The sequence below is a fragment of the Alternaria arbusti genome (genome assembly GCF_024043155.1).
Source record: "Alternaria arbusti strain BMP 1465 chromosome Unknown scaffold_1, whole genome shotgun sequence".
Taxonomy (NCBI): domain Eukaryota; kingdom Fungi; phylum Ascomycota; class Dothideomycetes; order Pleosporales; family Pleosporaceae; genus Alternaria; species Alternaria arbusti.
In genome coordinates, this window is record NW_026249941.1 from 2,216,989 (window position 1) to 2,239,550 (window position 22,562).

Below are 22,562 nucleotides of genomic sequence, written 5' to 3' on the forward strand. Positions count from 1 at the left end.
CTTCCACTTATTTCGCCGTCTGGACATCGATTCCAGCAGCGCCGCTCTTGTACGCCTCGTAGCCTTCCTTGGCGGCCGCTTGGACAGTGGTCTTTCCCTCTACGATGCTCTTGCACTTGGCCAGGATGTTGGACCAGTCCTCGAAGACTGTGAATGGCACATCCTCGCGCGCGCAGTAGCTGATCAGGTCGTGACCCTTCTTGGCGAAGAGCAAGTCGGTCTCGCGTGCTGCAGAGAGATCGGATACACCGTCACCGGCGTAGAACATTGTTGGTCGGAGGTTCTCGGGCAGGCTCGAGTACTTTCGCAGTTCAATGGACTTGTCGTGGCCGAAGCCAGACCCAGGGTGCTTGAACAGGATCTGCCATCCACCCTCCTCGTTGATGTTCTTTCCTTCCCGTGGACCGACGTGGTTACCCAGAACCTGCATCTTGCTTGCATTCGGTCCGACCAACTTCTCCAAAAGCGCCTTGATGACTGGCTCCATGCCTGAGCTCAGCACTACGACTGGAATGTTGTTCTCTAGGGACCACTCGAAGAAGCCCTTGAAGCCAGGGTCCAGCTTGATGTTGTCGACGAGGTATTGGATACATTGGTCGTAGGGCTTTGTGACGCTGTCCATCATATCGCGGAAGGAGTCGCGGAAGGAGATTTCGTTGTTGAGGCAGGCGATGTTACCCGCACGGCGTTTGTCGCGGCCGTAGCCAATGTTATCGGTCATGAAGTCATTGGAGTCTTGGAGGGTGATTGTGCCGTCGAAGTCGGTGAAGAAGATGAACTGTGCTTGTTAGTTGAGATGTACCAATCGTGTCAAAAGAGTCATACCTTGGGGTCACTCTTCATGGCAGGCAATTGTGCCAGATCGATCTGTGCTGAACCCATGTTGGAATACTAAACGAGCGACTATGGTGCTGGTTTACGGTTGAAGTGTGAATGTAGGAGTGAGAAGCACCCCGCCAGATATCAACACCATCTAAAAGATTAGGCCAGGGGCGCTAGGAAACCCTTAATCGGAATGCCGGCAGTCTGCAAATAAGGAACGGGTTGCTAGAGCTGAGAGGGCCAGTCACCGTCATGCCGCAACCCCACGCGCCTTGGCACGTCAGCGCTCGCTGCGACGCCGCCCGCCCGCTTCGGGGGTCCGCATTTTGGCGCATTTTCGTCATTCGTCATCCAGCTCAGGCGCTCTCCATGTGAGGGCAGAGACAAGAATGAGGCCACTGCTTCAGCATGCTTCACGCTCGCTTATCGCCAGTACGGTAGCTCCTTCTTCGCCTTCTTTCAGCAATGTCGCTCGCAGCACATCGTCGGTATGCTGGAGTTATAGGTATCGCACAGCTTCTGGTGCGCAGAGGTGGGATGGAAAGACACAATTGAGCGCCAACGTATCCGCGAATCGGTCGCGGCGTACCTTTGCGAGCTCGACAAGATGGATGGAAGAGGGGAAACCACACAAGTCGTCGGATCCTATCGCAATGCCACCGCCCGCAGACGACGCGAATCCCATCCAGCCACCTCCAACCAGACTATCAGCATCCACACCATCACCAGAAGACCAAGAGCGGTTAGAGCGAAGACTTAACGCTCTATTAGAGGACCAAAAGGCTATCAAAAGAGCAGCCGAGACTTCGGTGGCTGCATTGACAGATACCCCCGTCCCCGAGGTCAAAGAACCACCTCCACAAGAGCCGGAACCACCCAGGAAGGACGAGTCCTTAGACAACATCGCTCGCGTGCCGGATGAACACCTGCCTTCGCACCAAGAGAAGCAGAGATGGAGTCTTTCCAAGCGCTTCTCCGAGGCCATGGATGAACTGCTGCCGAAGCTTGCTGTGGTCACGCAAAAGGTCAACACATACACTGGCACTGACTACTCTGGGGTAGAGGCACTCAGGAGGGAGATCAAAGAGCAAGGTACATACACAAATCGCCTACTATGGCGACGCGACAGCTAATACCACGTAGAGAAACTCGTCAAAGCCCGCCGCTCAGCCATTGATTCCGCCAAACAAGCCCTCGATACCGCCCTTGCCCACCAAGCTACCTCGCAGAAAGAAGTCGTCGCTCTCCTCGAACGCAAGCATTCCTGGTCAAACGGCGATCTCGAACGCTACATGGCTCTCATCCGCTCCGAACACATCAACGACCAAGCCGTTCGCGAAGCCAAAGACGCCGTCGCAAACGCCGAGAACGCCTTGGAGGACGCGCGGGCACAGCTTGAGAAGAGGGAACGTGCACAATACCATGAAGAGCAAATATGGAGTGACACTATCCGAAGGAACAGTACATGGGTCACGTTTGGCCTCATGGGTGTCAACATCTTCCTGTTGTTATTGAGTCTGGCCATCTTGGAGCCCTGGCGGAGGAGGAGGATGGTCAGGGAGATCAAGAATACGTTGGAGGCACACCAAAAGCTTGCTATGGATGCCGCCATACCATCGGTCGGTGCTGCAGCAGTTGCACCCGCATCAACCTCTCGAGGTCTTACGGCGATTGAAGAGGAGATCGACCGGGTCGTTGATCATACCGACACACCTGCAAAAGCCGCGGCGCCTGTAGTGTCTGAGGTCATTGAGGAGTCTCCAACAGCTGGTACAAACATTGCATCGCCAGTCGAAGCGGGCCTCATACCAGAGGTCATGCCTGAAGCAGCTGTTGATCCAGTGCCAGCTTCCGTCGTTGCGGAAGCCGAAACCGTCACACCAGAAGAAGAGGCTCTAACACCCGAGGAGCGCATAGCTGTCGCTGAAGAAAGCGCTCCATCTCACGCCGCTCCTCGCTCCAAGTTGGAAAGCTTGCAGCAAAAGGCGAGCTTCATAGCACACGACATTGTGAGCGATCGCGTTATTTCGATGCGACGAATCGACTACACCAGCGCCATTCTTCAAGGTGCTGCGGCGGGAGCTGTTATCACGGCGAGTATAATCGCTATGTTGAGACCGAATTAAGGGTTTGCGTTTTGTACGACTAGACACATGTATCAAAAATGTATATAATTCATCTTGCTAGATGTTGCTATCTGCTAAATCGCTTTGTAGCCGTATCTTATATCGATTCTGTCGAGATCTTCCAAAAATGGACCCATTGTTCCAAGAACTTGCTAGTGAAATGAGAGCGGTGTATGCATGTGAGCTCTGTTCTTGCTCTACAGGGTTTACGTACTTGGGTAAAATATCGAGAGAAGACGTGGTTCTTTTACTGAGCCTGAGGCTGACCCATTGACTTGCGTATAGAATATACGTGGGCTGAGCCAAGACGCCTTCTACCAGAGGGATGTGGCCGACGATAGTGGGTGTACATATCGCTCGTACAGCAGCTGTTGGAAGCCGCATGTACTACCAAGTATGCGGCGCGATGTCGCGTCTTCCCTCCCTAGCCTAGAATGCTTTCGTAAGAAGGCACATGGGTGGTTATGTCCAGTAGGGAGGCATAGACAAGGCGCGTCGCCGAGCATTCAGGGGCGTTCAATGATGTTACCCGCTGTCCAATAGGCTCGGCATAGTAAATGGGAGAAGCATGAGGAAGACGCGGCTTGCACCTACTCGCTCATGTCCTCGCTCTCGTTCCCATCGTCAACTCTAGCAAGCACTTCGCTCTCACGCTGTCTCTCTTTATCCGCCGCCTTCTCTACACTTTGTAACATCGGCAGCTCTCCAGTACCATCCCAAGCTCTTGCTCTCTTAATGATATGTTGTGACTGCCGGATAACCTCCTCTTCCGCCTTCTTGATCGTACCGCTAACCCTCACGACTCTTATTACGACAGGCGTATCCAGGGGTTTGGGGAGGTGGGTAATGTATGTGAGGGCTGCCCAGACCATTTCGTAGTGGTCTCGTGGACATCGTATTATGGCCGTGCTTGTCGAGGGGGAGTAGTAGTTGACTGTGCTATCCGTTAATAAGGCATCTGTGAGGCTCAGAGGAGTGCGCACCTTTCAGACCCGAAGACACCATACCCGAACCATAGTCGCCAAATAAGTCTTTAACTCCATCTCGTATCATGCGTACAATGACGCCCTGTTTGAGAGCATCAGGCGTTGGCGAGTGAATCTGGATGGCATCTGGGAGTTGCGTCTTGCTCTTGGCGGGAGGCTCTGGGTATAAGAAGTTGACCACTAGGTAGCGATTCTTGACGCGAACCATCTTGCGTGAAAGTTATATCCTAGCTGTTTGTGTAACCGTAGAGTATGCGCGCGCCGAGCAGTGTGGGGTGTCGAGGTGCAGTGCAAACGGAATCACCCAAACAAAAAGTGACAGGCAGATCCTTGACGTGACGCGATCGCGACCACCACAATTGAAAGGAGAGCAATCCTCGCAATTGGTACTCGCGACAATCCTCACGTACGCGCAAGCAGACGCCAAAGCGACTAAAATCACAAGCAAGGCCCCATTCAGTCAATCTCCATCGCAAGCGCGATCCACGCATTAGCGCATCAGGCGTGAACCGGCTTGGCTATGACGCACATGGCTAGAGGCAGCATCCCCAGCTTTAGTGGCTCTCCTTCCGCAGCTGCACCATCACAGCCAACGGCTACTATCACCACTCAAGACCCACTCCATCACAACGACCTAGTCTCTCGAGGCCTCATCGCCCTTTCGAAAGCCCCTTCCAACCCCAAGTCGCGCAAACGAGCAAAAGTACCCCCAGCTAAGCGCAGAAGCCCTGGTCTTCCTCCGCCCGCCGTCAACATGGCGTCTTCGTCTTCTTCTACGCCGCTACTCTAGTACGACATACTTATTACCCAATGTATATCCTGAGTAACGTGACTGACAACTTCACAGCGCGTGCATCGCCCACAACACCACCGTCCTCACCGAACACACCGCCTCGGCCTCCTCAAACGCCTCCTCGCTCGTCTCCCTCGTCCTCCCACGCATCGCCCACGACAAATCCGCCCACAAGACTATCGATCAATCCAAGTTCTTCATCCACTGCCTCGTCAAATCGCCCTCGGACTTCCCCAACAACCAATCGACAGCTGGCGGCCTGACTTTCCTTGTCATTGCTGAGCGCGACCTCGGCCAGCGCATACCTTTTGGCTTCCTGACAAACCTCGAGAAGAAGTTCTTTGCCGAGTTTGAGCCTGGAAGCACGAATTTCCACGACTTGCCGCCGTATGGATGTGCGAGTTTCAATGGCGCGTTGAAGAGGATGATGGTCGAGCAGGGTGGCACGCAGGCCGGTCAGCAGGATGCGCTAAGAACTGCTCAGCGCGAGATCGAAGGCGTCCGAGAGATCATGACGGAGAACATTGAGCGCGTGCTGGAGAGGGGCGAGCACATGAGTGTGTTGGTTGACAAGACGGGCAGATTGGGCGAGAATGCGCGCGACTTTAGGGTCCGGTCGAGGACGCTTAAGAGGCGGATGTGGTGGAAGAACGTCAAGCTGATGGTGCTGCTGACGCTTGTCGTCATCTTTTTGATCTATCTCTTTGTTGGCTTCGGCTGTGGTCTTCCTGGTAAGTTCACTGCGAATGGCATTTCATGAAGGTGCTCGTTATCAGTGTGTACCTGCCTGCCTTGCGTAGACGGTGACACCCTGAAAGCGCACACTTTTGTAGCGCGCGATGTCTCGAACAAAACGCTAACGAATAACAGGTTGGGGACGATGTCTCGGTCACTAAAGTCACGCCGACAAAGGCACGAAACAACGGTCTTCAGATATGCGACAGAACCATCACGAAGAGCATACAACGAGTTCAGAAGTTCTGATGCGATTACGCAAAGCCTGACGACTTTGCGCGTGGAGAGTTTGTTTATTGTATACACCAAGGGCGAGGCGTCTGGCGTCTTCCCTATTACCAGTAGTAATTACTACCTCCATTCCCATTCCCATTCAATATTGTGCCCAATTCCACCGACTCCGTACCATGCAGATCCATTTCCATAATGCCCCTAGTTTGCTTTCCGATGATGCACCCCGATGCCGATCCAAGTTCCAACCTCGATGAGGGACCCACCCAACGCCAGAAGAGATCGATGTAAAAATGAAATAAAGTTCCCCCTCTTAACCCATAGCAGAAGAATAACACCGAGATATGCTGCAGAAAAAATGAAATAGCTTCCCCCCATACTGATGTTGAAAATTTTACATCATACATGTGCCCTTTACCCATATCCGGAACTCCTGTGTAAATGCTTGAGTATCTATCTACAAGATCTGTGGATGACGCTCGTCTATAAGATGGTATAAACCCGAAAGGAAAGTAGGATGAAGCAGAACTTTTTGTTGCTTTGTTCGTTTCCGTGAAAACCGTCAAACGCCTGCCATGAAATCGTGCGCTACATGGTCTGACTACGGAGCCATGACCATGGCGAGAAGCGCCATACGCGTGTACAGGCCATATCTCATCTACGAGCATGTTAGCTGGAATGCTCGGCTGGTGCGCGGTGAGACTTACCTGTCTGAAGTAGGCCGCCCTGGGGTCAAAGTCCACCTCCTCATTAATCTCGTTGTTCCTGGGCAGCGGGTGCATGACAATCATGTTCGCCTTGGCTCCCTTCAGCAGCTTATTGTCAATGACAAACGCATCCTTCACAGCCTCGTAGGTGGCGACATCCGGGAAGCGCTCCTTCTGCACACGAGTGCAGTACATGACGTCCGAAGAAGCGACGATGTCATCGGTCAGCTCAGTGGTGACCTTGTTCAGCTGACCACGGGTCTTGAGAGCGTCGGTGACACCCGAAGGCATGGGGAGAGAAGCGGGAGAAACGAGGTTGATGGTGACATCGTAGTGGGAGAGGAGTTCGCAAAGAGAGTGAACTGTTCGGCCGTACTTAAGGTCACCGACGAAGGTGATGTTCAGACCGTTCACCGTACCGAGTTCCTCTCGGATAGTGAAGATGTCGAGAAGAGCCTGAGTCGGGTGCTCGCGGCTGCCGTTACCAGCGTTGATGATCGGCACATCTGAGAACTTGGTGGCGATGTTGATCGACTCCTCAGATGGGTGACGCAGAACAATGGCATCGCCGTAGCAGCCCAGAGTGCGGATCGTGTCGGCGATAGACTCGCCCTTCTGTGTAGACGACACCAACTCGTTGATGACAACCACCTCACCACCAAGACGCTTCATGGCAGCATCAAAAGAAGCAGAGGTTCTAGTCGATGGCTCACAGAACAGGGTGCAAAGGACGCGACCCTTGAGGATGTCAAGGCAGCCCTGACGCTGAGTACCCAGACGCATCTCCTGAGCGATAGTGAACAGCAGATGAAGGTCTGCGCGTGAGAACTGCTTGACAGAGGTGATGTGCTCCCTCTTGAAGGGCGATCTTGCCAGAAGCTGCTGAAGAGACAGCGAGCCGCTGAGCTTGGACATAGGCCCAGACGACGAGTCGTGTGCTCCAGGAGCTGCGGCGAACTCCTGGAAGTCCACCTTGCTGATCTCCATGTCGTAGTGACGAGCAATAGCCTCGATCAACAACTTCGCGTTCTTGACGTTGGTCACTAGAGGAGTCTGGTAGTCGACAGCCATACGACGGGTTTGGTATCCTCTGCTCATGTAGTTGGCGGGTCGACGGAAGCGGTTGCTCGATGGCAGGTTGATGTACAAGTCGATGAGGTTATTGGACAAGTGCTGAGTGAGCGAGTACTCCTGCTTCTGCTCATCGTGTTCACCACTGGACAACACTTCCAAGAACTTGACTGGAATACCGTGCTCTTGGATGTAGTCGGCAGTTCCGGCAGTAGCGAAGAGGTTGTAGCCCATCTTGTGCAGACGCTCAATTGAAGGCAACATCTCCAGCTTGTCCTTGAACGAACCAATGGACAGCAGGATGTTCTTCTTCGGCAGCCTGAAGCCGGTGGCGATGAGACCCTTAATGTAGGCCTCGTACTTGGTGCGACCGAAGCAAGCAACTTCACCAGTAGAGGCCATCTCAACACCAAGGACAGGATCGGCTCCAGAGAGACGAGAGAAGGAGAACTGAGGAACCTTGACACCAACGTAATCCGCAGGGATGTTGGTAGGAGGGTACTCCGTGACAGGTAAGCCTGACATGGCCTTGGTAGCCATCTCGATCAGGTCGACGCCCATGACCTTGGAGACGAATGGGAAAGATCGGGACGCGCGCACATTGCACTCAATGACCTTGATCTCGTTGTCCTTGGCAATGAACTGGATGTTGTAAGGTCCAGTTATGTTAAGCGCTGCCCCTATCTTTCTGGTGGCATCCTCGATTTGACGAATGGTCTAAGCATGTTAGTCTAGTTCACAAATTTCTTGTGTATCTGACATACCTCAGGGTCAAGATCTTGAGGTGGTAGAATCAGCGTAGCATCACCGGAGTGGACACCAGCATTCTCGACGTGCTCGGAGATGAAGTGGCCAATCATGGTTCCGTTGCGAGCGACGGCATCCATCTCAATCTCCTTCGCATTCTCAATGTACTTGGTGATAACGACTGGGTGCTCCTTGGATACATCCGCGGCTTGGTTGAGATAGTTGGCCAGGTCGTGCTTCGAGTAGACAGTGTTCATGGCAGCTCCAGAGAGGACGTATGAGGGACGAACCAAGACAGGGTAGGATACCCGGTCACAGAACTCCATCGCCTCGTCAATGCTGGTAAGCTCCTTCCAGGCGGGCTGGTCGACGTTGATGCGGTCCAACATACGAGAGAACTTGTATCTGTTCTCCGCGTTGTCTATCATCTCTGGAGAGGTACCAAGGATCTTGACGTTCATGCGGTGCAGCGGAAGAGCGATGTTGTTGGATGTTTGACCTCCCATAGAGACAATGACGCCGCTGGAGTTCTCCATGGTATAGATGTCCATCACGGTCTCCACGCTGATGTTCTCGAAGTAGAGGCGATCTGCTTCATCGTAGTCTGTGCTCACAGTCTCCGGGTTCTAGTAGATCTGTTAGTTTTCGAACCTAGCCTGGAGATATACGATGATGTTTGGGAAGACACAGAATCTATGCTGCGATAGCCAGGAGATATTCAGTGACGGCAAGGGGGAAACAGGACATTTCTCGTCATAGCCTGGAGGTGTTCACAGATCTAAGTGGTTTGCGATCGAACCACGAAACTGTTGCGAAGGCACCAGGCTACCTTGCCGTATGTCCGGTACAGCTGATTGAGTGGACAAAGATTTAGGGTAGTAGGGCAGATGAGAGTATGATAGCAAAGGTCAGTACTTACGTAGTTCAACATGACGGTCTTGAAGCCTTGTTCTCTAAGAGTGCGGATAGCACGAACGGAGCACCAGTCAAATTCGACCGAAGATCCGATACGGTACACACCAGAACCGAGCACCATGACACCCTTGTCGTTGAAGCTGATGTCATGCTCCTTGGCGTTGTACGTCAGGTAGAGATAGTTGGTCACAGCGGGGAACTCAGCGGCGACTGTATCGATCTGCTTGACGACGGGGAAGATACCAGCATCAACGCGCACGCGACGCACGGCAAGCTCGTTGGAAGCCCAGAACTTGGCAAGTTGGCGATCGGAGAAACCCAACTGCTTGGCCTTCTTCAGCAAAGGCATGGTGATGCTGACAGTGTTGTAGCTCGCCATCGACTTCTCAAAGTCACTAAGAGACTTGAGGCGGCTAAGGAACCACTTGTCAATCTGAGTCATTTCCCAGATCTTGTCAACGCTGTAGCCGGCCTTCATGGCGTTGGCGATAGCGAACAGGCGCTGGTCTGAAGGTGTTTGCAGTTCCTGGTCGATCTCCATCAGGGCCGGGGTCTCGTTGAAACCAAGGTTGCTGGGGTCGATCTCGCGAATGGCCTTCTGAATGGCTTCTTCGAACGTTCGACCGATACTCATAACCTCGCCAACACTCTTCATGGAAGAACCAAGGAGGGTGGATACACGAGTGAACTTCTTCAAGTCCCAACGAGGGATCTTTACAACGACGTAGTCGAGCGATGGCTCGAAGCAAGCGCAGGTGGACCGTGTGACTGAGTTCGAGATCTCGTTGAGAGGGATGTTCAAACCGAGCTTGGCGGCGACGAAAGCAAGGGGATATCCGGTCGCCTTGGAAGCAAGAGCGGAAGAACGCGACAGACGAGCGTTCACCTCGATGATGCAGTACTCCTTCGAGAAGGGGTTCAGCGCGTACTGAATGTTGCATTCACCGACAACACCTAGATGGCGGATGACGTTCACAGCGGTCGTTCGGAGCATGTTGTAGTCAGTGTCGGACAGGGTTTGCGAAGGCGCAACGACGATGGAATCTCCCGTGTGGATACCAAGAGGGTCGAAGTTCTCCATGTTACAGACTGTGATACAGTTGTCTCTGCAGTCTCGGACGACTTCGTATTCGATCTCCTTCCAGCCCTTCATGCTGCGCTCAATGAGGATCTGGGGGCTGGCAGCAAAAGCCTTGTTGCAGAGGTCGAGCAGCTCTGGTTCATTGTTGGCGAAACCACTTCCGAGCCCACCAAGAGCGTAGGCAGCTCGGACAATGACAGGGAAGCCAATGTCCTTGACAACGCGCATAGCCTCCTCCACGTTGTTGGCAGATGCAGACTTGGCGCACTTCTCGCCAATCGACTCCATGCTGCGAGCAAAGAGCTCCCGGTCCTCTGTGGTGATGATAGTGTCAATGGGAGTACCGAGAACTTTGACGCCAAGGCCTTCGAATTCATCCTTGAGTTGGATACCAACCTGGAGGGCGGTCTGACCACCGAAGGTCACGTATATACCGTCAGGTCGCTCCTTCTGGATGATCTTGCGGACGAAGTCTGCGTTGACCGGCAGGAAGTAAACTTTGTCGGCAAGGCCCTTGGAAGTTTGGATGGTAGCGATGTTGGGGTTGATCAGGATGGTGTAGATTCCCTCTTCTTTCAAAGCCTTGATCGCCTGACTGCCAGAGTAATCGAACTCTCCAGCCTGGCCAATGCTCAAACCTCCACTGCCGAGAACGAGCACCTTCTTGACGTCGACCCTGGGTGTGAGCTTCTTGTTCTCCTCAAATGTGCCACCGGGGAATTCAACAGGCTTTGACAAGACTTCAGATGATGTCATGGCCTTCTGAATAGTGCTGATGAAGACATCGAAGAGGTACTCAGTGTCGCGGGGACCAGGGGTGTGCTCAGGGTGGAATTGCACACTGAAGTAGGGCCTGCGCTCGTGTCGGATGCCCTCGTTGCTACCATCGTTGGCGTTGACGAAGAGTTCCTCCCAGCCGTTGGGCAGTGTCTTGGAGTCTACGGCGTAACCGTGGTTTTGCGATGTGATGTGGCACTTGCCAGTAAGCAAGCTGGTGCAGGGGATGTTGGCACCGCGGTTACCGAACTTCATCTTGACTGTGTCGGCGCCAGCAGCTCGTGCGAGCAATTGGTGACCAAGACAGATACCGAAGATGGGTGTGCGGGCTTCGTCCATGGCAGTCTTGATATGCTTGACGGTGGACTCCATCATGGCTGGGTCACCGGGACCGTTGGAGATGAAAAGACCATCGTAGTCCTTGCCAGCAAGCTGAGGGAAGTCGTAGTCCCAGGGAACTTGCAAAACTTCGACTCCTCTCCGCACCAAACACCTGAGCTGGTTGTATTTGAGACCGACGTCAACGGTGACGACACGTACGGGGCGGCCGGAGGGATGCTTGAGGGCAGTGGCAGGGTCGGGCTTGTAAAGCTTGGGTTCCTTGATGGAGACTGTGCATGTGTTAGGGCGGATCTCTACGCGAGTTTGCTTATTGTATACCTTCAGCGACCAAGTTCTTCTGGTTGGGGTCGAGCCATTCGATTTGCTCGAAGCTGCTCCTCCAGTCCACCTCATCGTCAGCGAGAGTCTGGGTGTTGACCGCGCCGTTGGTGAGGGTGGTGGAAGAGGGGGATGGTCCGGTCCTCTGCATGAGGCGTCCCAACATGCTTCCCTCCTCTCGGATACGCTTGGTTAGCGCTCGTGTGTCGACGCCGGTAATGGCGGGCACGCCCTGCTCCTTGAGCCATGCGCCCAGCGAAGAGGTGGCCAAGTGATGCGAGTATTCCTCGCCAGCGTATGTAGCGACTACCAACCCCGCAATGTGAATCTCGTTAGACTCGAAGTGGGCTGGGATACCCTCGAGAAGGCTGTCCATCTCTTCCCGCGAGGGCACACCATAGTTGCCTACTAGAGGGAATGTGATGACCAAGATCTGGCCGCGGTAGGAGGGGTCGGTGATGGACTCGGGGTAGCCCACCATGCCCGTCTGGAAGACAAGCTCTCCGGAAATGCTCTTGTCAGCACCGAAGCTGTTTCCGAAGCAGACATAGCCATCTTGAAGCTCGAGAGCCAAGTCGTGGCTTTGGTCGGGCTGTGGAGCCATAATTGAGGGTATAAGTGACAGCTCTAGGGCTATGGTACCCTTGAGAAGCGAGACTGCCAGGCAATTGTAGAGAAGAGAAGAAGTGAAGCCTCAGAAAAAAAAAGTTCGGAGCCTCACAGCAACGGAAAAAACGTGAGTAGCCTAGCTGCCGCTGCATGGCGGGGTTGATTGGTCTGCCCCCCACCTTAGCGAATGACGAGTTAGTCGGCCTTTCTGTGGCTCGCCGAACATTTTGACCAAAACTCTGGTAGTGAAGAAAATATTTTACGGTGATCTCTATCGGAGGTTGGTCTCTTCATCGTGCTGCTCAGAAGCGCTGAAATCGATATCCTGCCAAATCTTCGCCTGTGCCATGGATGGCCTTACAATGACGGAGTAAGCAGACTCCAAGGCAGCTCGAATGAGCGAATGTCACATGCAGTTGCATCGAGATCAGCGCGCATGCAAATCTTCAACAAAGATTTCGTGGGCAAGGACGCGCATGGCGGTGTGAAGACGAAGTGTATGTCGCCAAAGCTGCCAATCGCGCGTAGCGGGAACACCTTTAACGAGGTGGACTGGTAAATGATCTGCACAGATCCAACGGCTCGCTCATGCAAGATGCCGTCACCGTCTGTCGTGCCTGTACGCGCAAAGGCATCTGTGAGGAAGCGTGCTGCTATCGCAGACTCTGATGTTGGTGTTTTCCAGTCCGACAGCGGCTAGATGACAAATACGATCTAGCAATTATCGAAAAGACATGCAGGGCCACAAGCCTCGCCCTAGACGCGAGCGGCAGGGTAGCTGTCAGGGTATTTATCGATCGAGATTGTCTAGATGCCTTTAGATCGCGGGATTCTTGACCGCATCAGACCGCGTCGTGGGGGCTATGAGCGATGCATCCTGGATCAGATGAGATGAGGGCGTGATGGTGGGTGTCTTCATCAGCTCGTCTCTGGTGTGGTGACAAAGGGCGAGGGCAGACTACCTGCATCAGGCATGTGGAGGAGGATCTGAGGTATTATATGTAGGCAGTCTGCACCCCAGAGTGCTAGCATACCCACTTCAGGGCAATCGTCGCGATGACGACTTTGAAAATGGCGCTTCGTGCCCCGGGCGAGTCTCACATGGCATTCTAGACATGCTTTTGGCGGCGCCCCGCGTTGCAGGGCCTGTCGGCATGTGGTCGACGGGCGCGTCTATTGGCTGCAGACGCGTCTGGGAGAGGGACGACGCGCGATAAGGATCGAGCCTTTCCCTTCTGCATCTTCTGTCGACGGCGACGAGGGCGCATGACGGGCTAGAGTTCGCAGGCGGTGAGGTCGGCGTGGCACGAAAGTAGGCAAGAGCCCTTTTCACGATCCTCCTGCTTGTGCTTCATTTCCCGTCGGTGATGAAACCTAGTACACTCCCCACCCAACTCGCACCCCGTCCCTCTTCCCTACCTACGCCGACGCTGACGAGGAATCCCGTTTCCTTTAGAGGCTCGAGGTAGTGACATGTTCGCCTCATTCTTCCGCCAAAAGTCACGCCGGCCCTCTGAGACGACGCCTTTGCTTGCGGCCATCAACCGCTACCGCCGCCGCCAGAATGGACAGGACTCGGAAGACGACGAGGACGAGCAGGATGCCCTAGCGCAGTATGAGGGCGAGGACGACGACGAAAACGAAGACCGCCAGCGGGATGGACCCTTGCTGCCCGTCTTTTCTTCTGAAGTATTGGGTAGGCGCACAAATATGCTTGCTTCTGCATCGCACTGACAAGACCCCAGATCGCATACCCATTTACAACACCACGCATGCGATCCGGATAATCCTCGTCCAGCGATGCGAAACGACGTTGTCATGGGACCAGCTGCGCTCCCCGCAGGTGTCGCAGTTCCTCGTCAAGCCCATCCAGCAGCAGATTCGCTCCGACCAGTTCTCGCGCGGTCTCCTGTACTGCCTGCTCGCCAACTGCTTACAGTTCAAGAAGGAGGGAGAGGAGAACCCCGGCAATGTGGGCGTCAGCAAGACGCGGGCGCTCATATGCGAGCTGCTGGCTATGCGCCTGCTCAAGGAGTTCTCCACGCGCGAGCTCATCGATGCCCTCTCCTACGACTTCGACCCGCTCCAGGGCATGATGGTGCAGGGACGCGGCAACAACACCCCCGGCGGCGCAAACTGGTCGCGACAGGCCTACCGATCTGCGCGCATCTCCACCCTAGAGATCGCCATTCGCGCTCAGGCCAAGAAGTTCCTCGCCCATCCTCTGGTAGTACGCCAGCTGGAAGCCATCTGGGCCGGCACCATCGTCTTCCACTCCGCAGCCGACAATCTACACCGGAAGCCAGACTCCCCTCAACAGCGTGGGTACAACACCCGCGATGATGCCTCCCCACGAACAGGCCCGTCCCGTCGCATGTCGCCCACCAAGCCCGCGCCTCCACTCCCTCCGCCCGCTGCGCTCCTCCGCCGTACAGTGACCCTCTACGATCCCCACGATGCCTCCCTCTTCAAGCTCTCCCGTCTTCGTGTTCCCCGCTACCGCAACCTGTTCTCGACGCTTTCCTTCGCCATTATGCTAGGTCTATTCTTGGCGGTGCTGGCTGAGAAGTCAGAGGACATCACAGCCCTCGAGGTTCTGTTCTGGTTCTGGAGTGCTGGATACATGCTTGACGAAGTGGTCGGTTTCTCCGAGCAAGGCTTCGGTCTATACATTATGAGTGTGTGGAATGCCTTTGACTTGGGTATCCTCCTCATGTTCATGGCCTACTACGTCCTACGCCTTTACGGAATTCTCATGCCCGATGTTAGTCGCCATAGTGTTGCTGCCATGGCATATGACGTACTCGGATCCACCGCTGTCCTACTCTTTCCTCGACTCTTCTCGGCACTGGATCATTACCGATACTTTTCGCAGCTGCTCATCGCCTTTAAGATGATGGCCATGGACTTGGTTGCGATTCTCGTCCTCATTGTGATAAGCTGCAGTGGTTTCTTCGTCGCATTTAGCCTGGCCTTCAAGAGAGACCTTGGTGCGTCAGACGCCGCATACGCCATTTTCCAGCTGGTCATGGGTTTCACACCCGCCGCTTGGGATCTCTGGGGTGAGGTCAACTTCCTCGGCAAGACTATGCTTGCTCTGTTCCTCTTCATTTGTCATTTTCTTATCGTCACCATCCTGATCACGGTCTTGACAAACTCTTTCATGGCAGTCGTTAAGAATGCCGACGAAGAGCATCAGTTCCTCTTTGCCGTCAACACCATCTCCATGGTCAAGTCGGATGCTCTCTTCTCCTACATCCCGCCTACCAACATCATTGGATGGCTATTGATCCCGCTCAAGTACACCATGTCCTTCAAGAAGTTCCTACGCATGAACCGGCTTGTCATCAAGCTGACCCATCTTCCTATTCTGTTCGTAATCTTCTTTTACGAGCGTGTTCTTCTGTCACATCTATCATACGGTCCAACTGATCTGGTTGAACAACGGGGTCGGGCTGAATCCAAAGCGCCTGTGCCTGCGTTCAGCATCCGAGGCCCTACTGAGCTGTTCAGTCCGCGCCTGCGCGAGCCATCCGTCACTACCTTCCAGAAGGACCAGGCACTCGAGGAGGTGTTCCGGCGACCTTTCCGCGACTCTAGCTTCCAACCGACTCCCCGCTACCCAACACCTAGGAGGAACTCGGGCAACGTCGTATCCGATTGGATGAGGAAAATGGGCGATGATGATGAGAACGAACCACCTCAGGACGACTCGCGGTCAGTTTTGGACCGACTTGAAGGGCCCAATAGGCCACATCTTCGGCGAACGAAGACCGCCGGCCAGCCAAGGCGCAGGCATCCACTCGCTACCAGGACGGTGGTTTCTGACCCTGATGACGCTGGGACTCCATTGACCCCAGCTATAGCAGAGGAAGAAGAACCAGATCTGAGTCTTGCTATGGTCATGGAAGAGGTGCCGCAGCAGACGGATGCTGATGGAGACGACGAGGATGACGACGCAAGTTCTGATCAGCAAGTTACTCCACGGATTGAGGCAAGCCAGAAAGACAGCAAGAGGCCTCAGACAGGATACCAATCTTCTGAAGACGAGTCCTTCCAAACGCCAATGGCTGTCTTGCCCAAGTCGCAAAGCCGTACATCCGCCATTGTGGCGTCGCCCTCTGATTCCAGCTTCAAATCGAAAACGCCTTTGTCACCTAGCAAGAGGCGATTCAAACCGGGACATGCCCGTAACACTTCCACAAGCACGATCCTCTTCAGCCCTGTCAAGGAGACTATGAACGTTTCCCGCGCTCCATCCCCCGAAAAGCGACCAAGGACAGGCGTTCGCAGTGGAACAGCCACTGGTACGGCCACTCCCGGACGTCTCGACGGTTCGAGTGGCACAGGGGCCAAAACTCCAAAGCGTACTAGTGTCCCACCTCTTGCGGCTCCTTCTCGTCCTCGTGCCATTATGCCACCACGCGGGATATCGTCCAACCTGCTGTCTAGAAGCCACGGAGCACGCGAGCCTTCGTTCAACGCTATTGCCCTGGATCTGGCGTCAGACCTTGGAGACAATAACCTCAATCCCAACTTTGGCAACCTCAACGGACTACCTGCATCATTCACCACGCAGTTCGAGATGGCTGCTAGAATGAAGGCACACGAGATGCAGAAGGGCAGCGACAACGACTCGGAGTCCAACCGCATGAGCAGGATTATGCTTGCGCGAATGACTACACTCGAGGAAGGTTTCCGCGACATGCTTCAGGAAGTCAAGGGACTCAAGCAAGGCGACAGTCAGATCGGCAGCCGCGGTACGCAATCGCCACCGAATGAGCTGGCTGCGAAGAAGAAGGGCAAAGCGAAGAAGAAGATGAGTATCCGACGAAGTGATGAAGAGCCAAGAATGGGCTCCAGTCTATAAAGAAGTAATGATGCCGCATGTGGCGCACTGCATATCTCGGTGTTTTGATTATTATCTCGCATGGCTTGCGTTTGGTACTTTGGGTCTGGCATAACTGTTTCGACGATACCCCATGGGTATTTTTCATGTCTGATCAGCGGCGTTTACATTCGGTTCAGCGAGCATTGTTCATGTCTTGCTTTTGTATCACTAGTTCTCGTTGTTTCTCGTCACAGTCTGGTCGTAATTTCTAGTTCAAATACAGTGGTATTGTAACACTATGGCTTGTATATCCTGCAGTAGCTTCCCTCACATCATATGTCACTCGCTCTCTCAGTGCACTCCAATATCACAAGAACGGGCCCGTTGAGTTTCCTCCTCCTGTCTTGTCAAGATGTCGCTGGATCTGGGACCGAGGCGCGAAGTCAGCGTGACCTCTACACGCGATTACGGAAGGAAGCTCACCTTGTAGTTCATGAGAATATGCCAGGCAGCCGCAATGGTAGAGATGATGATCATCGCGATGAGGGTGAGTAGCTCAAGGATTTCGCTTCGTGTCCAGGCTGTCGAAGACATGGTCATATAGGCTTGCGGGAGTCGCGAGTGGAGTACGATTATTTATGATCGTATTGGCCGCTGTGGTGAGAAGCAAGATGTCTGTTTACCCAAACCCAGAGATATACAGGCATATATGTAGTAATTTCGTACGCTGATGTGAACTCATTCCGGTGGCTATCCAACATATCGATGACTACCCGGATAACATATCGATGTCAAATTGTCTTAGGAGGCTGTGTCTTGGCTATACCTATTGCGAGTGTCGGAACAAGACGAGGGACACCGCTCAGTTAATCGCTAGACCAATTCGAGATGTCGGAAGGGAATTCTTGCTCTGAGGCTAGAAATCTTTGTTACACAGGTCATGTAACGGGTTCTGTATGGTGATGACAGGCGATGCGGTGCTAGTGCGGATGCGGATGTCGGAGTGAAAACTAGGCTGCTTTGAGACGTCGGAACCTCAAGCCAAGACGACAACGTGCAGGTGGCTGCAGAATGCTGCGCAATTGCCTTCTTTTCTCATGCGCTCTTCGGCAGGCAGTTCTTCGCTGGCCTGCTGTCAACGATGTCGCTCACTCCTATAACATGTCTGCATGTCCGCACTTCAGGTTTAGGTTCTGCTGTCCATCTGCACCGCCTCTCTTTCGCATACACGTTCTCTCGCTAGCCTCGTTACTTGTTCCATCACACTTGTCCAGGCAATCAGTCTCGTCAATATGTTTCGGCCCACAAGCGACATCCATATGGAAGATGGCGATCCACTTACCAGTGATCAGTACTTTCCCGACATCGGCGGACTAAAAGCATTCTCTGGGTCGATTCAATACCTCATGACCGAGTTAGCTATGAATTCGTTCGAGCAGTCGCTTGAATGGCACTATGACAGGTTCCCTCATTCGAGCACAAGCCTACTACTTCCTCTGGCCCAGCCCTCAGTACCTGAACAACATATGCTGGAAAGCGACACTCTCATCACGCCAGATATGAGCCACCACCACTATTCGACTTCGACGCATCATGATACAGTTATTGAATCTCAAGGGCCTGTAAGTTCAATTATACCTCGAATCACCGGAACTTGGAATGCACTGATGATATGATTGTCCAGATCTCTAGGGATGTGACCACTAACTGCAGTTTCTACTCGCAAGACACCGCCTTCCCAAATTTCCAAGACTGCTCTTTTGAGCAAATGGAGCGCGATATCCCCTATGCGAGTACTCTCGTAGATATGTCTGGCTACAACGGGTTCCCACTTAGTACGACATGTCATATCCCCACGTCCAATTCACATTCCCCTTTCAGTAATTGCCAAGCCAACGGCCATGTTCTCATATATCGGGAGACCTGCCACAATGACTTCAACTTCCGCATGGCACCTGCTGACAGCGCTGACCATGGACGGCCAAGACTACAAGACGACACTATTAATCCGTGGGATCAATCCATCAGCTTCAACATGCCGCTTGATAATGAGATTTGTTTCCTCCCGCCAGCATCAAGCCTGTTACCCCAGCAGTTCACAAGCTCTACGTCCTTACTTTCACCCACGTGTCCGACAGCCTGGCAATTCGCGAACTTTGTTCCTGTGCAACAGCCCTCGACTCAGGGGAGCGCTTTGTCTTGTAAACGCAAGCGCTACATCTCCAATGATGTTAATGAAGACCTTATGCTGCGTGATCGGGAGCAGCGCGTATCGAAACGAGCGAGAATACCACCATCGTCTGTCAACATTGTTTCATTCAAAGGTGGAAAGAAATTCCGCGTAACTAGGGAACGTCGCACAGATTCAGAGAAGGAGAACATACAGGAGCTCGCTCTTCTAGGTGGCTCTTGTACACGGTGTGAGCATGCAAAGAAAAGGGTACGTTTCCTTACATCTCACAATGTCATGCACATGGCTGATAAATCATGACTAGTGCGACACACAGACACCCTGTGCCGGATGTATGAAGTTCTGGAACCGAAGTTATAACAAATCGGCGTCCAACGCAAAGCGGGCTGGGTCCGTGTCTGCTGTCAAGCATTCTGGTATGGCCATGCGCATTGTCATATACGATAATCCCTCTGACAGTCCTTGAAGTTATTGCGAGACGAATTAAGCATGCGCTCATTCATGTATACAACAAGATGAACGCAGTCCACAGATGTACCGCCATCTTGCCAAAACTCCTTTCAATCTTGGACATCCTGACATCGAATGAGAGGAAGTTTTTGCAATTTGTCTTAGCAAACTTGCCACCAAAAATGATGAAAGATCTAGGATGCTACTCCTACATATTCAAGATCATACTCGGCACGGTGTCCCTTCCCTTCTGGTCCTTCGGAGTCAATTTCGCCGATGATCCCCTCAATCAATGGCAAGAGCTTAAGCCTGAGCTACACTTATGGTGGCTGTCAAGGCGGATGATGTGTACCTCAACAGTGCGTGTTGTTCTCCTTCGTTGTGGATCGTAGTCGGTAGACTAGAACGACGCTGCTACCTCACATAGCAAAAAAAACCGAACATGACTGCAGCCTACACTAGGACAACAATAAGTAGATAAGAAGACCTAGTGTTATTGCAGACTTCACTGTGCTCAGCTTTTCCCTTGAGTGAGCTGCTCTTGATTTACAGATGAACGCGTCTTTGGAACCTCGGTAATGATTCGGTTTAAAAACGTCTTGCTCCAAGCTCCCTAACATCTAGTGGTAGTCCAGGATGTTGTGAATCAGCAAAACCAGCGATACTGCCATCCCTGGGATGATGTACATACTATAGAGCTACAACTGTTTAGATGTTGGTATGAATGCGTCCTAGCAGCAACCCGTATTGGCAAGCTACTAAGCTTTCGACCATGCAAAGCAGGTTCATCGGAAGCACCATGGCGAGGTCCGCGGTTTCTTCAACTTCAATGTTGCGCCTTCCTTAGTGATGAGAATTCCCCACTCGGCATCATTGACAAGTTTTTTAACCTCTCCTCTTGCTCGCTTAACACCTTCTTCGCTTCTTCTTCCAAGCGCTTTCAGTTCTAATCTACTCTGTCTCACTTACGTCTTGCACTCACACTCGCACCTAAGGCAGCCTATATTCAGAGATACCTAGGTATAGAAAAATGCTAAGCACTCCCACTCGCCTTGACCATCCTCTACTTTTCTTCTTTGTTTCGCTCGTATTCAGATTATCTTCGTTGACCCGCGAATGCCGTCCTTTCGTGCTGGGTGTTCATTCTGTGACAACATAACCTTGGAAGAAAGAGGTTGCTAGCCTAGGATCTATCGTAGCTCGTCCGTGATGACGAGAACGACCAGCACGTAGGTACCTCCTAGAAGTCTACATTGCCTTGGAGATTTTATTAGCTTTATTCCTAGTACTAATGTAGACGGCAGCGCACTGTTCAGATTTTGTTTTCATTGTACACGGTGGTGGTGTGAAACTGTAGTAAGAGTCTGGAGCCCAAAGTCTAGGCCTTCTCCCCTGAATATCACTTTGGACCTTTTTCAAGGTCCATCGGCCCAGAATGCAAGAACACGCACGTACGTGTTGCGCAAACCACCTCACTCCTTGTAGACGAGTTCATAGCCACATCTATATTTGTTCGAACACCAGACGTTCTAGAATCTAGAGAGTGGGTCGCGCACCTAAATGAAGCAATCGATCTGACGCCGAAAGCATGTCGTGCGTTGTGACGCGCGCCCTTCCCCACAGGCACCCTACCTAGTATTCTGCGGGCAATCGGCGCAGGGGAAAGCTAGCCAGTTCCACGGTTCGTACGATGGAGCGATCCGTGGACTTCCATAATTAGTTTCCAAGGCTCAGCTGAACCCTTACTCTTAAGCTCGCGTTTGCACCTTCAATTGCTTGACAGTTTGCTACTACCATTTTACTAGAGTCAGAAGCGTTAAACGAGTGATCGTCCCCGCATCCGACATCTTGCTCAAAGAAACCGGAACATTTACCCCGCAAATCATCGCAAGCCTCACACGACCCTCCCAAGGTTACAGCACACACAGCATACGGCACACGGGATACGCACTGCAGAAGAGATAATATGGCACCAATGAACAAGACACCAAGCGAAGAAGGTACGCACCTCCCTCATCAAGCACTTTCGTGCATTGCACGTCCAAATGGAGAAGCACCCACTAACATGCCGTCACCCCAGAAATCGCAAACACCCTCGGCAATCTTGAGCTCTCAGCCTCGCATCCGCAGAAAACCGCGCAGAAGCCCAAATCCAAGCCCGTCGCAGATAGCTGGGAAGCCGAACTCAGCGGGTCGGATACTGAGACTGAGGATGTAGACCTCGGCAAGTCTGCACAGAAGGGCTCACCACACGATTCTCTACAACCCTTATCGACCACAACTTCGCGCGATAACCCGCCAAACCCGCCGCCGCCTACACCTGCCAGTCCCACACAATTCGAATACCCGGACAATGTTCCGTACAACTTGAACTCCAGTTTGAGCGATAGTGGGAGTCGGAGTTCGAGCAGGGGAGGCCCAGATAAACGACCAGAGAAGACAACGTCGGTAGCTGGGAGGATGATTGCGGGTGCGTTAGGTGTCAGGGCGCCGAAGAGGACTGAGGAAGAGAGGGAGTATGACCGCGTCATGAGGGAGAAGGAGAGGAAGAGGCGGACCGAGGAAAAGGAAAGGGAGAAGAAGGAGGCGGAGGAGAGGGAAGCCAGGAAGAAGGCTGTTTGGGATGACTAGAGCCGTTGAACGCTCTTATGCTGAGACTATGCTCTGCATGTAGTTTTAGTATTGATGTACATATAGTCTACGAAGATGTGTAAATTAGATGTAAAAGGTTTACCTGATATTGACGAAACATGGAAGTGGTAGCTAGTTATTTTCACAGCAGATGGGATTATTGAGCACCAATTTTACTCGATGTTGAACCGAACCTCTT

At 52.9% G+C, this 22,562-nt stretch overlaps 7 protein-coding genes across 7 annotated transcripts; 4 read left to right on the plus strand and 3 right to left on the minus strand.

The window, feature by feature from the left end:
- Nucleotides 1–7: 7 nt before the first annotated feature.
- J4E86_000805 (uncharacterized protein) lies at nt 8–882 on the minus strand (the record flags this gene model as incomplete). Its single annotated transcript, XM_051441378.1, has 2 exons — nt 8–778; nt 826–882. The coding sequence occupies 2 exons, from the start codon at nt 880–882 to the stop codon at nt 8–10; spliced, it is 828 nt and encodes a 275-aa protein (XP_051307549.1).
- A 593-nt stretch (nt 883–1,475) lies between these two features.
- J4E86_000806 (uncharacterized protein) lies at nt 1,476–2,948 on the plus strand (the record flags this gene model as incomplete). The annotated part of the gene is made up of 2 exons (XM_051441379.1): nt 1,476–1,914; nt 1,966–2,948. 2 exons carry the CDS (start codon nt 1,476–1,478, stop codon nt 2,946–2,948), a joined length of 1,422 nt encoding a protein of 473 aa, XP_051307550.1.
- Nucleotides 2,949–3,538: 590 nt separating this feature from the next.
- Nucleotides 3,539–4,142, minus strand: J4E86_000807 (uncharacterized protein; the record flags this gene model as incomplete). Its single annotated transcript, XM_051441380.1, has 2 exons — nt 3,539–3,882; nt 3,932–4,142. The coding sequence occupies 2 exons, from the start codon at nt 4,140–4,142 to the stop codon at nt 3,539–3,541; spliced, it is 555 nt and encodes a 184-aa protein (XP_051307551.1).
- Nucleotides 4,143–4,688: 546 nt separating this feature from the next.
- Nucleotides 4,689–5,623, plus strand: J4E86_000808 (uncharacterized protein; the record flags this gene model as incomplete). Its single annotated transcript, XM_051441381.1, has 3 exons — nt 4,689–4,723; nt 4,782–5,458; nt 5,598–5,623. The coding sequence occupies 3 exons, from the start codon at nt 4,689–4,691 to the stop codon at nt 5,621–5,623; spliced, it is 738 nt and encodes a 245-aa protein (XP_051307552.1).
- A 671-nt stretch (nt 5,624–6,294) lies between these two features.
- J4E86_000809 (uncharacterized protein) lies at nt 6,295–12,255 on the minus strand (the record flags this gene model as incomplete). The annotated part of the gene is made up of 5 exons (XM_051441382.1): nt 6,295–6,351; nt 6,401–8,188; nt 8,236–8,844; nt 9,138–11,602; nt 11,652–12,255. The coding sequence occupies 5 exons, from the start codon at nt 12,253–12,255 to the stop codon at nt 6,295–6,297; spliced, it is 5,523 nt and encodes a 1,840-aa protein (XP_051307553.1).
- A 1,478-nt stretch (nt 12,256–13,733) lies between these two features.
- On the plus strand, nt 13,734–17,130 carry J4E86_000810 (uncharacterized protein; the record flags this gene model as incomplete). The annotated part of the gene is made up of 2 exons (XM_051441383.1): nt 13,734–13,956; nt 14,006–17,130. 2 exons carry the CDS (start codon nt 13,734–13,736, stop codon nt 17,128–17,130), a joined length of 3,348 nt encoding a protein of 1,115 aa, XP_051307554.1.
- A 4,577-nt stretch (nt 17,131–21,707) lies between these two features.
- On the plus strand, nt 21,708–22,363 carry J4E86_000811 (uncharacterized protein; the record flags this gene model as incomplete). Its single annotated transcript, XM_051441384.1, has 2 exons — nt 21,708–21,732; nt 21,813–22,363. The coding sequence occupies 2 exons, from the start codon at nt 21,708–21,710 to the stop codon at nt 22,361–22,363; spliced, it is 576 nt and encodes a 191-aa protein (XP_051307555.1).
- Between the last annotated feature and the right edge of the window lie 199 nt (nt 22,364–22,562).